General features: G+C 39.4%; 1 protein-coding gene across 1 annotated transcript in view; it reads left to right on the top strand.

Annotated features, from left to right (window-relative positions):
• The first annotated feature begins 3,447 nt into the window (after positions 1-3,447).
• Positions 3,448-13,712, top strand: part of nbr1b (NBR1 autophagy cargo receptor b) — a 39,900-nt gene continuing 29,635 nt past the window's right edge. Inside the window, exons 1-8 of the mRNA XM_054607192.1 lie at positions 3,448-3,632; positions 7,869-7,931; positions 8,620-8,638; positions 8,755-8,777; positions 9,251-9,439; positions 10,067-10,144; positions 10,300-10,592; positions 12,197-12,322. Of these exons, the coding sequence (XP_054463167.1) occupies positions 3,531-3,632; positions 7,869-7,931; positions 8,620-8,638; positions 8,755-8,777; positions 9,251-9,439; positions 10,067-10,144; positions 10,300-10,592; positions 12,197-12,322 (893 nt within the window). The 5' untranslated portion in view covers positions 3,448-3,530. The remainder of the gene's footprint in view (positions 3,633-7,868; positions 7,932-8,619; positions 8,639-8,754; positions 8,778-9,250; positions 9,440-10,066; positions 10,145-10,299; positions 10,593-12,196; positions 12,323-13,712) is intronic.

The raw sequence follows: 13,712 nt of genomic DNA on the forward strand, positions 1-13,712 counted from the left end.
GTCATAAAAAGGTGATAGTGTAGTATGTCGAAAAAATTCATGAAGCAGTCATAATATAGCATCTCGAAAAAAGTCATAAAACAGTCATAATATAGCATGTCAAAAAAGGTCATAAAAAAGTCATAGTCTATGTTACGTACAGTGTCTTGTATGTATACATGTTGTAGGCCTACATTGTGTTCTGTTTTGTGTTGTTGGTTTGTGTTGTTGTTCTGTCTCCTCCCACTGTTTTCATTCTCCTCCTTCTCAGATGTGCGCACCTGGTTCCAATCATTGATCATCACCACACCTGTTCCAGATCTCCTATCAGCCATTCCCCTTTAAATAGCCCCCATTTGTGTTAGAGAAGGTTGTTGCTTTTTGGGTTGAGCTGTGGCAGAGCTCTGGTTGAAAAAATTCATGAAACAGTCATAATATAGCATGTCGAAAAAAGTCATTAAAAAAATAATAATATAGCATGTCGAAAAAAGTCATGAAAAAGTCATAGTTTAGCATGTCGAAAAAGTCATGAAAGAAATCATAGTTTAGCATGCCGAAAAAAGTCATACTTTTTCGAAAAAAAGTCATAAAAAAGTCATAATATAGCATGTTGAAAAAAGTCATAAAAATGTCATAGTATAGCATGACAAAAAAGTCATAATTTGGCATGTCGAAAAAAGTCATAAAAAAGTCATAGTTTAGCATGTCGAAAAAAGTCATAAAAAAGTCAAAGTATAGCATGCCGAAAAAAGTCAGTTTTTCGATAAAAGTCATAAAAAAGTAACAGCACGTTGAAAGAAGTCATAAAAAGGTGATAGTGTAGTATGTCGAAAAAAGCCAAAAAAAGTCATAGTCTAGCATGCCGAAAAAAGTCATAAAAAAGTCATAATATAGCATGTCGAAATAGGTCTTAAAAAAGTCATAATTTAGCTTGTCGAAAAAGTCATAAAAAAGTATTAGTATAGCATGTCGAAAAAAGTAATTAAAAAATTATAATATAGAATGTCGAAAAAAGTCATGAAAAAAGTCATAGTTTTTCGATAAGTCATAAAAAAGTAACATAGCATGTTGAAAGAAGTCATAAAAAGGTGATAGTATAGTATGTCGAAAAAATTCATGAAACAGTCATAATATAGCATGTCGAAAAAAGTCCTAAAGAAATCATAATTTAGCATGTCGAAAAAAGTTGTAATATAGCATGTCGAAAAATGTCATAAAACAGTCATAATATAGCATGTCGAAAAAAGCCATAAAAAAGTCATAATATAGCATGTCGAAAAAAGTCAGTTTAGCACGTTGAAAAAGTCATTAAAAAATCATAATTCAGCATGTCGAAAAAAGTCATAATATAAAATGTCGAAAAAAGTCATGAAAAAGTCATAGTTTAGCATGTCGAAAAAGTAATTAAAAAATCATAGTTTAGCATGTCGAAAAAGTCTTTAAAAAAGTCATAATATAGCATGCCGAAAAAAGTCATAAAAAAGTCATAGTTTAGCATGTCGAAAAAGTCATAAAAAAGTAATCGTATAGCATGTCGAAAAAAGTTATTAAAAAATAATAATATAGCATGTTGAAAAAAGTCATGAAAAAAGATATAGTTTAGCATACCGAATAAAAGTCATAGAAAAAGTCATAATTAACATGCCGAGAAAAGTCGTAGTATAGCATGTCGAAAAAGTTTTAAAAAGTCATATAGCATTCCTTAAAGGTCTAAAAATGCTTGAAACACAACCACACTTGCAAACTTTTTTAAAGTCCAAAATGTAGTTAGCTGATATGATTCTAATGCATCAGAGTGGCAAGTCGGCTTGCCACTCTGTAGAATGTTGGCATCGCATCTTGTAACATACCCTGAAATGTTCATTCCATTCATCCAATAGGGGCTGCTACAGTAATTTGAAAATGTTCTGTATTTTTAGGCATTTTCCATTGTTTTCAGGCATTGAACTTTAACATACTCCTCCTAGAATTAATGCAATCGACTTCAAATTTGGCCAGGATGATCTTAAGACCTTTAAGATGAAAAGTTATTAAAAGCTTTACTTTTGATCCAACAGCCTAGCTGTAGCAGAGCACTGTGCAGGGAGCACTCCTGAGGACCTTTTTTTGACTCTGTGGTGGCATCAGCCATCTTCTATGGAGTGGTCTGCTGGAGCAGCAGCATCGTGACACTCTTACATCCTCCTCCTTACAGATTAATCAGATCCCTCTCAAATTTTGTCAGAAAAGCCTTAAGACCTTGATAATGCTTTGTTGCGAAGATTGTAAGAATTTGTTGAAGGGCGGCGACGTGGCGGCTCGGCGAATTTCGATCCTTGCCGTGAACGAATTAGCTGATGTAACTCGACTCCACAAGGTCAGATCTTTTCAATATTTCACATGTTTGATGAGACTCCGGGCCTGAAGACATATACAGTCCAATTTTGAATGATAGTCATAGCGCCACCTTCTGGTAATAGGAAGTTACTGATGCTATACTTTGGCTTGCCACAATTAGTAGGTAAACCAGAGCCACCTAAAATTTGTTCCACACAAATGTAAGAAGTTCATAATGCCAGCCCACAAAGCATTTGACGTTTCGTGTAACGCTGTTGCCGTGGCGACGCATTCTTCGCAGTGAAAAACAAATGTTTTTGAGGGCTTAAAAATGCTCGAAACACAACCAAACTTGGCACACACGTTTAAAGTCCAAAATGTATTTATCTCATATGGTTTTAATGCATCAGAGTGGCAAGTCAACTCGATAACGCCCCCTATGAAATTTCGACGAAGCAGCCCCCGCAGTATGTTTCACCTAGATCTATGAAATTTGGTAGGCACATGTATCACATATAGACTCAAAATAAAGTCTCCTCGGAGCCATGCTCTAAACCCAACCGTAAGTTGGCCATTTTTAATTTTGTATAACTACAGTGGATCTCCAACTAATGACTGCTTATTGTTATTTAACACATGCCTCAAGCCTTTAAAAAACAGAGATGCTCAAGTAATTTTTTGCAAACCTAAGTCAAGTCTCAAGTCACTGTGTGTGCGAAGTCCCCATCTCTGAATGGAAGCAATTTGAATCCGAAAGGGGAAGCCAATAGTTTATAGATTATTCTCACAATGTATGCATTGAAGTTCCAAATAATTTTAAAGCACAACAAAAGGATAAGGTCAAATCTGCTTAATGCTTTGAATGATTAAAATAGTATTGCTGGAAAATAAAGTTTTGTAAAGGAGTAGAACGAAACAGATGTGACAAGCGGCAGCGTCTGAACTGTACTACCGAAGCTCTGATCACAGGTGATGCTCTCGCGCTTCCCAGCGGCTCGTACCCGCGCCGCTCTCTGCTGTTTTGTTTTTTCCCCGCACAAACGGAAGTGTCGATCTATGTTCCGGACACATGGTGCAGAGTGGGCGTGCCCATAACGCTGATGTAAACACAGAATACGCCTCAGCCCCCCCCTCTCCGTCTGATAAATCACAGTGGAGCGAATAGGCGAGATTAACCCAAATAGCCTCTGTGTCCGTCGTGTGTATTATGCATTAAGGCACGGACCGGCAACGCCATGGACTTCTATATTAATCTGAAGGTGAATTTCAGGGGAAATTCCAAAAATTTCCTCCTGTCGGGATCCGAGACCAAAAGCTGGGAGTCGATGGAGGCCATGGTAAGAGAGGGGGAGGATCGCCGGGCCCTTCCTCAAACACACACCGATCGCGGCACAGTCCTCTACCGACCCTCCAACCTGCTCTAACACAATCATTCACAGTTGTTTCGGATTGCGATTGATGACATTGCTGTGCCATATCGGAGTGCTGTGTTAGCCCTTAATGGAATAGCCCACCAGCTCCAAATATGCTATGAGAGAGATGCTATTGACATACCATAGCTTTGCTGTCATGCAGCGTGCGTACTGTCAGCTGAGATATTAAGACTCGCGGCACAGCAGAGTTAACAGTAGAGGGCAGGGAGAAATAGCTACACCGCAGTACTTAGGAGGTTTATTACAATGGTTTGTCGCCATGGAAACACTGTTTACCAGCTCAACATAACCGAGCAGTTTGAATCACACATCCATCCACCATTAGAAATGTTTTCCTCTGGCCTGTGTGATGTCAGTGTTCTTGTTAGGGCACTTCGCTGTTCACCAGCATCATTGCATAGAGCTTTACTACACATCGAACAATCACCTGGCTATCAGAGACATTATGATATAATTGTTGTAGACATTCTTAATCCCAAAATCCATTTCTCTATTTCAAATGGGGTTTATTCGAGGCCTTTGTTTCATATAATTGTTTTTTTCTGACCCTTTTCTAGTTTCTATTTCTATTTATTCTATTTTAGCCTACCTGTTATCTTGATAAAGTCAACCATTATTCCATCAGAACTATTACAGTCATGTAACTGTGGTGCAGTTGTGTCTGCAATTTAAGTAAATGTACAATACGACATCGAAAAATACTAGTCTATGTTCATCTGTGACAATACAGGTCCTACAGTTAAAATTATACCAATGCAAGATTGAGTCGTTGACAGCAATTAATACAAACATTTTTGTATAATATTATTGTTATTAATATGCAGTTGAATTTTCATGAATATTCATATCAGATTATTACATGAAAAAACAACCTAAAAGGGATGCAAAAAATGACCACAAAGAAATACAAAAACACAGCAAAGAAAAGTAAATGGACTACAAAAAAGAGACAAAGCTACTATGGAGACGGTCTCGGTGTCTTGCTCCTACTGGGATCGTAATTTCTGATGCATGAACATGCAAGCCTAGTTTTACTGCGGTAGATGGTCGAAGTGAGGCTTTCAACTGCTTTACTGTTGATTAGTTTAATTTGCAGATAAACTATTGTGATTAGCCTGTCCAAATCGTACATGCTTAGGAGGGGTAAGTGTGCTTTCTTCCATGTAGACAATAGGTGCGATTGCCGCACTATGCATGCCGGTTAGATTTGTTTCCGACTTGATCCCGACTTGCTCTGACGTCATGATCACGTGGGCAACAATAACCTCACGAAAGCGAGGCGGATACAGTTTTTAGAGCCAGGCTCGACTGACCCAGTGCATGATGGGAAACGCCTGGCTGTTTCCTGATCAAAGAGCTGATTGGCTCTTCGTTTTGACAACAAACACCACGTTTTGTAGAAAATTCTTGTTTTCTGTGTAATTGTTAGATTTGACACTACATTGTTGGCTAGTGAACTCATGTTGTGCAATGATGTGGCTGATAATAATAATAATAATAATAATATATAAGGTGGGGCTGCACGGTGGTGTAGTGGTTAGCACTGTCGACTCAGAGCAAGAGGGGCTAGATAGCCTTCTGTGTGGAGTTTGCATGTTCTCCCCGTGGCAGCGTGGGTTCTCTCCGGGCTCCGGCTTCCTCCCACAGTCCAAAGACATGCAGCTTAGGTTAATTGATGACTCTAAATTGCCCGTAGGTGTGCATGTGAGTGTGAATGGTTGTCTGTCTCTATATGTGTGAGGGCGATATGTGGCTATATGTGTCGGGCGACCTGTCCAGGGTGTACCCTGCCTTCGCCCATTGACAGCTGAGATCGGTTCCAGCACCCCCGCGACCCTTAACTGGATAAGCGGTTATGGAAGATGAATGAATATATAAGGTTATTTATTTAGTATCTGTAAATAAAGATATTTATTGAGAAAGCCAAATTCCAACTTGATGTCAACATTTCCTCAGTCAGAACTGGAATGTGTGAAGTCCATAGATTAACGATTGTGAAGCATCAGAAAACCTTTTAAAAGGAAACCACAATTGTCACTGATGGAAACCTGCGGTGTTGCTTTTCCTCAGTGTGTAGCCTATTTATGTAACTGATGTTTGGACTGTTGGGTCAGTTTTTCAATTTCTAAAATTTACGGTTGTATGATTTAGAAATTACACTACCTTCAGGTATATTTATTTATATAAATGTTTAAATAAATATGACATCCAAGAACTAAAATATGCCCAATCTTATATCCTCAATTATAATAATGACAGGGTTCAATAAATAAGAAGATATCCAAACGTAGTCTGCAAACTACAGGTAGCCTACAAATGTAATGAACCAGATGTAAACATTTCAATGACTTCCTGTGTTTTCATTGAAGGCAGCTGAAAACTGTCCGACTTGGCCGCAGTTTTTTTTCAACGCCCCCTGCTGCTGCCGCCTGCTCTCGTCCACTTTCAAGGCGAGGCACAGCTCATCTTGAACGAACCTAATGTTGCATCAATCATGGCCGAAATAACCACTATTGCTTCTTAGCTCATGTTGTGGAAGTGGCAGATACTGGGGGAAACCAAAGGCTATTGTGTCTGAGTTCATAACCTCATCCAGAGATGCTCTGTGAATTTCACTGAGCTGTATTCACTAGTAGCACATGTTTGCTGCTTTACTAAAGCTGTATGAACCAAAAATGAACAATTTGTCTGTAATTTAATTACAATCAACAGATATAAAGGATGTCGAAATAATGCCGATTTGTAAAAAGTTTGAATTTGGGCTTTGTTAGGTCTGGGCGCAAGACAACAAGCAAACCACTGTTAAGATGGAGATCAGACTGATAAGTGCTAGTCTATGCTAACCTTGTACCTGCTCAGTAAACGCTCAAAATAGCCTCATCTAGGCATAAATATGGTCATGACATTATTGTGTACCATAGACATTCTATGGTATAAAAATAAAAAAACATAGTTTTCTTCGGTTTCTGATTTTATTTTATTTTTTCATTCAAAAACCTCAGGACGTCAGTGACGACAGGAGGATAATCTCAATACTGATAGCCTTTGGCAACAAAGCGTCACACAAATGTTATGCTCGAGTGATGTGCACACCATTAGCATGTTTGCACTGACTTTGTATGTGATTGCACCGAGCGAAGAGTTTATGTTACATTTGTATGAACACACCACAAGGCAACTCCATGGACACACAACTGTCTAAATCTACTGGAAACACTTGAAGCACAGACGTGTTATTTCACTGCATCCACTGCCAATGTCAAAAAACTAGACTGTGTTGCATTGACTATGTTGACACCATGTATCCAGCTAAGCTGCTATATTACTGTAGCATGGCACACTACTAGCCAGAGGAGATTCTAGCAGCACTAGCTTAGACTAGCTAGCTCTCTTCTAGTTTCTGCCCTCTGTATCGTTTTTGCGACGTGTCAGTTTAATCTTTACACACCGAGGTACTGAAAGTACCTGGAGGTTGCATCGAGTGAGTAGAGCCCAAGTGTATTCCGAAAGCAGGTGGAGACCTGTGTCATTGGCTCCATGTTAATACACTGGAAAAGGAGCTAACGCTGTACCACTAATAAGGTAGAAAGAGCCTGTAGCCACTCAAAACTGTGAGAGTAAAATCCCGAAATAGCTGGTTGTTAATCAGTAGCGTTGTAAACAGCCAGTGTTTAGGAAGAAAGTAAAATATGGGCCAGGAGCCCTGCACCTTTTGGATTTATGGTCCATCTCTCTCAACCACAGTGGCCTGGGAGAGTTAATTTGTCTTGAGTGCTGCTTAGTCACAGATGTCAGACTTCACTTTGAGTTTTTGTTTTTCCAATGAGAAGAATGCAAGTGGGTTTGGTGTACCGGCTTAGCATAATCTGTTTTTCTTACAACACAAAATGCAGAATAATACATTGAGCATGAGCCTAATGAAAAGAAACAGCTTTCAGTTAGTTCTGAGGCAAATTTGTAATTTCTAATCGAGTCTTGTCGGGGGTCACCTTTTTATTGATGGCGAGGTTACAAACACATAAACCTATCAGTCGGGGTTCATCCCAATTGAAATGACTGTTAGGTCTGAAATTGTGACCACTTTATTTTTCCATCATCATCAGTCCTTATCGAATCTTTGTTTATGTGTTTGATGTGTAGGTGAAACGTTCTTTTGGCCTGTGCAGTCTTCAGCTGACCTATTTCGACGAGGAGAACGAGGAGGTGAGAAACTCTGTTTGTTGTCATTGTAGCTCTGTCTTATTTTATGTGTTGCACTTCACAGTAAAGTTGGGCAGTATCACCTAAACTTAATATAGGATAATTGTCACAATTACCCCGAACAAAAACCTTTGGTTTGAAAAGCAAGCATGAGTTTATGGTCTCAATCGCTGGTTTCAAGCCTTTTTCAATACACCATGATGTACATTTTGTAAATTATGGTCCCATTTAGAGTAACAAAGATAAAAAAAACATGGTATGCATTGGTGCGGGGCTACCTTGTGATTACCACGGTGTTGTCTGGTCTGGGAGTTGTCCACTTTTTCATCTTAGAAATTTTATTATTTTCAGTTCTGGGACTGTAACATTTGGTCAGCTTTTGGTCAACACTACCGTCTACTAATTTATTTTGTAGTCTACAAACCCAGGCTGAGATACCCTTGATTTCATCCCAATGAAATCATGAGTGTATTCTCTCAGGCTTGACAAAGCTCCTCCAGAGCAGCAGAATACATGATACAACTGTTTTCACATGCTGATTTGTAGCATATTTTCCCTGATAAGTAAACTGAGCTGCATTTTCATAAAAATCGTGTGCCCCTTGTATTTATGGAACTGTATAACAAAACCAAACACCTCAGTGTAAACATTCAAAGATTTCCATAAAAAATCTTCCCTTGTCTTCTGCCAGGTGTCCATTAACAGCCAAGGTAAGCTAACAAATAGTCACAGGACACGGTATGGTGAACAATACCAAATAAATCTATGAGATTATAATGGGTTGCACATTAATATCATGTTAATTGTATTTGTGCTTTTATTCCAGTGGACTATGAAGAGGCATTGAAGGTAAGTTAATTTGATGTTCATTTGTTATTCACTTTTATATACTTATGCTCAAAGAAGAATTACTGTACCGTTCATTTTAGCCATAGAAAAAGAAAAGGAGTAGGAGAGACATTTCACTGTTTGCCGTGGTCATTCGACTAATACGCTGAAACGTTGTCTGTTAATCAAACAAAATATGTTGGTTACAGCCAATCAATGCTTTCTTTCCTTCTTACTTGTAAAAGGGGCAGTCGGCTCCCCATAAACCTAAAGCAATCCATTCCCCTCCAAAAACCTATGAAAAAAAGGAAATGCTCAAAGCTCAGTAAATGCTCCTTAAATTCATTTAATGGATGAGGTTATATATAATGTTTCCTCTCTAGCAAAGCAGTTTTGTTGTTATCAGAAGAAAGACAAAGCTTAGTTTGAACGCTTAGAAACTGATCCAAAAGGAATTTTAAAAAATGGCAGCAACACTTTAACTTGTTTCCCAGAGTGCAGCGAGGCAGGGGAACCGACTACACATGAACGTTTACGAGACTCGGGGCCAGCAGGCGAGGGTCCCCACCACCAAAGCCAGCGGAACAGAGCCCAAGAGGGGCTTCCGACCCCCACAGCACTGTCCCGCTCTGGCCCAGGTGGTCAGTCGCAAAGTCCAGGCTGCAGTGCCAGAACAGGGCATGGTAAGACCCCAACACATATCTGTTCATTATGGTTACTGGAAATTCTTTGTCCATTATTTCTGACAAACTTTGGAAATCATGCATGTCATCACTTTAATTTAGTATTTTTGCAGTAACAAGGGGTTTGGATTAGTCATTTGTTCCCTCAGATTACATAATTACCTTTAATTCAAAGTGTTTGATTATTTACTCAGTTGTCAGTTTATAAGGTACACCAGCCTAAACTAATAATTCTAATACTGCAATAAATCCTTCCTTCATGAAGATTCTAATATTCAGGTTTGTTGAAACTGTTTTAGACTGGTGTTGATTCAGTTACATTACATTACATTACATTACAGTCATTTAGCAGACGCTTTTATCCAAAGCGACTTACAATAAGTGTATTCAACATAGGTATTCAAGAGAACTACTAGTCACCAGAAGTCATAAGTGCATCTCCTTTCTTAAACAAGCATCTAGAAGAAGATATATAAGATATATAAGAAGAAGATTACACACTTTATTGAAAAACTGGTTGTGGGTGAAATTACAATAAGCCTATATGGTCGTATACATTGACATAATGTATTAAAGGTGTTAGTATGCAAGTTTAATCTAATGAATATCCTATCTTCTGTTGAGCAGGTGATCTTGAAAGACATGAAGGGAACCAAAGAAGAAGACAAGACTCCGCCAGCCTGGTTCACCTCTTACATGGAGAAGGTAAAACCAACCTGATGAAAGGGTTTTTTTTCTGCTGGAAAACTGACTGATTAGTAAGCTCTGAACCAATTTAACAGAAGCACAAAACACTAAATAACAAAGCGCTCTCCTCTCCCATCTCTCCCATCTCTCCCATTAATCCCCCCTCCCTCCAGTTTAAGGACCAGGTGGTCCGTGAGGCAGTGGAGAAGATCTGCCGGGAGTTCTCTGGACAGTGCTGCATTCACAAGCCCCTTGGAGGAGGAGGAGGAGGAGGAGGAGGAAGTGGGGGAGGAGGAAGTGGGGGAGGAGGAGCAGCTGGGGGAGGTAGAGGGGAATCTGTAGGAGGAGCGGAGGCCCAGCAGGTGCCTGAGGTTTCCTCCTCTACTCTGCCCGGAGCTCCATCCTCCTCCACGCCTCCCTGCTCCTCTTGCCGGGGGCAGACCACGGGAGGAGGGTATCAGTGCAGGTATGTGCTGTCGGCAGATATCTGGCTAATGTAAATGACTTAAAATAAGGTGCTGTATCTTATTTACTAATCCAGAGTCTTGCTATACTCTCCAAGCTAATCCCCTGCCACGATCTATCTTTAAATTCCACATCTCTGTATTCTTTACTATGTTTGTCTTTGCTATTTTTGGCTGATCAATTGCATTTACAGTGGTCAAACAACTCTGGCAGACACAAAACAATGCAGAAAATGTTCTGAAAACTTGATTGACGGACAAAAGTCTCAGGGTCCATGTGTCAACTTGATGGACATAATGTGAGGTCGTATTTATTTTTTAACTATTTATTTTTAAACCAATAAATGTAATAAGCAGGTGGCTGGCAAGCTAGACCAGGAGGCAGCCTCCTGTGCAGTCCAATTGTATGGTAGTCTATAAGAAAATAACCCTACTTCTCACTTGATTTATTACCTCAGTAAACATTGTGACTAAGTTTATGGTCTCAATCTCTAGTTTCAAGGCTTGTCCAATAATGTTGTTCATTAAGTAAATTATGGTCCATTTAAAGTACAATAGACCATAAACCTGAGTATGCTCCAGGGCAGGCTTACTCTGATTGACAGGTTGCTTCCACTACGAGAGCTGTATCCGGGGTCACTACGTCACTCTTTGACGGCGGTAATCCAAGATGGTGACGGCGAATTCGCTAAACTCGGGGCTTAATATCGGCAGTCCACAAACAAATGGGTTACATCACAATGACTATGTCCACTTCTTATACACAGTCTATGATCTTTTCTATAAGACTAAGATCTTTCTTTAAATGATGAGTTTAACCTGTTGTGCATCGGTTATCGTCGTAGCTAGGGGGGCTTGTTAGGTACCACAAGCACCCCTGCATGCAAGGCACAAATATTGTTAAATTCAATAAAATTTTCTTTATATAGCCCAATATCACAAAACACAAATTTGCCTCAGAGGGCTTTACAATCTGTACAACATAAGACATCCTCTGCCCTTGGACCCCTGGCACCGGATGCGGAACACCCTTTAACGTGGGAAAATAAATGGAAGAATCCTCCGGCAGACCAACTGAGGAGGGATCCAGAAGTGCAATGGGAGTCATGTGAACAGAATGAACAACATAATACAATAACAATACAGACGATGCAGCAATATAGTGAGAGAAGTAATAGCAGAAGTAAAATTAATATTTGCAGTAAATATAATACAATCAGTCAATGATTGGCTAACAAAGGCCAAAATTAGCGTCAAAGATGATGCCTGATCGGTCTGTTTGAGAGGATGAAGAGAAAGGGCAGAGACAGGAGGAGGATGGAGACACAGTGTATCCTTTATATGTGAAACTTAAAAATGGGTTTCAGTTTCTGTTTACCTGAGAAGTTTGACACCAGCTGCTATGCTTATCTTTCCATTTGAGTTGAATTGAACATTAAATAAAAACATTCATCAGCTTTTCTCAGTGGACAGTGTTGTGGACTCTTATGTATTTTCTGCCTCTCTTTTGTTGGATTTCTCTTATCTCGCATATTTCTGTCTCCCTTTCGTTTTCACCCTTTCTCTCTCTCTCTCCATCTGTCCTCTTCTCTCTGTCTCTGGTCAGTGTATGTACCTCCTGTACTTTGTGCGAGCCCTGCAGTTTCTCTCATGATCCCAGTCACAACCTGGTGAGAGCCAGGACTCCTCTGTCCATCCCGGAGCACGGATCGCCTGCCCCAGACCACAGCAGGTATGACACTGCGATCTTGTTAGAAATACACTTTTTCATACTTTTAAATATTAGAGATTAGAGATTATTTTCAATGGATTTTTGGTTAGATGGTCCTTAATAGGGTCTGTGGTTAACGTGAGCTGAAGCGATTTTAAGCGTTCTACTTCTGTCAATTGTGTCCAGGCTTCAAAAATCATAAATGTGGTGATCATTTGTGAAGATTATCTTGCTGACCAAAGTGTGTAAGTATCATAAACTTGTGTTGACCACAGAGCTCATTTTCTGCAATAATCCAAAATCCAATGGAAAAATTGAGGGAACCTGTGCAATGCTGACTTCTGGGTTGGCCAACCTGCAGCACTCTATTTGACAAAACTCTGCAAATAAAAAGGAGACAAGGCACACATGTTAAATGGCCTACAAGAGACAGGGAGCAATTCACAAATGTGCAAAAGTAGTTTCATGTGAACAAATGGATTCACAAATGGATATATATATATCACTTTACACGTAAACCTCCAACATTTTTTTGTATGAAATTAAAATCGGTGTTTAAGGAGTAAATTATGCAAATTGCACTGTATTTTTGTAGATATGACTTTACATAACACAAATAAAAAATTCCATGTTTGTGGATAGCTATGTATTTTTGGATCATGGTATACATTTTTGGACTGTCTTCTGTGGGTTGCAACTGTTGGAGTACAATAAAAACTACCATAGAATTCCACCACTGATTACTATAAAACCTCCAGTTATTTGAAAATTGCGGAGGTAGTGCCATGTCAGTAATTTGTCAAGTGAAAATTCTACCGCAAATGAGGAATTTGCAGCAACAGTGTTGCTTTTTGTTGTAATGTAATTTTTTTGTGTGTGTATGTATGTATGTATATATATATATATGTATATGTGTATATATATGTATATATATATTTCAGACCCTTTGCTGTGACACTCATATTTAACTCACATGCTGTCCATTTCTTCTGATCCTCCTTGAGATGGTTCTACTCCTTCATTGGAGTCTAGCTGTGTTTAATTAAACTGATTGGACTTGATTAGGAAAGGCACACACCTGTCTATATAAGACCTTACAGCTCACAGTGCATGTCAGAACAAATGAGAATCATGAGGTCGAAGGAACTGCCCAAGGAGCTCAGAGACAGAATTGTGGCAAGGCACAGATCTGGCCAAGGTTACAAAATAATTTCTGCAGCACTCAAGGTTCCTAAGAGCACAGTGGCCTCCATAATCCTTAAATGGAAGAAGTATGGGATGACCAGAACTCTTCCTAGACCTGGCTGTCCAGCCAAACTGAGCAATCATGGGAGAAGAGCCTTGGTGAGAGAGGTAAAGAAGAACCCAAAGATCACTGTGGCTGAGCTCCAGAGATGCAGTAGGGAGATGG

Source organism: Anoplopoma fimbria, chromosome 11, assembly GCF_027596085.1.
Source record: "Anoplopoma fimbria isolate UVic2021 breed Golden Eagle Sablefish chromosome 11, Afim_UVic_2022, whole genome shotgun sequence".
NCBI lineage: Eukaryota > Metazoa > Chordata > Actinopteri > Perciformes > Anoplopomatidae > Anoplopoma > Anoplopoma fimbria.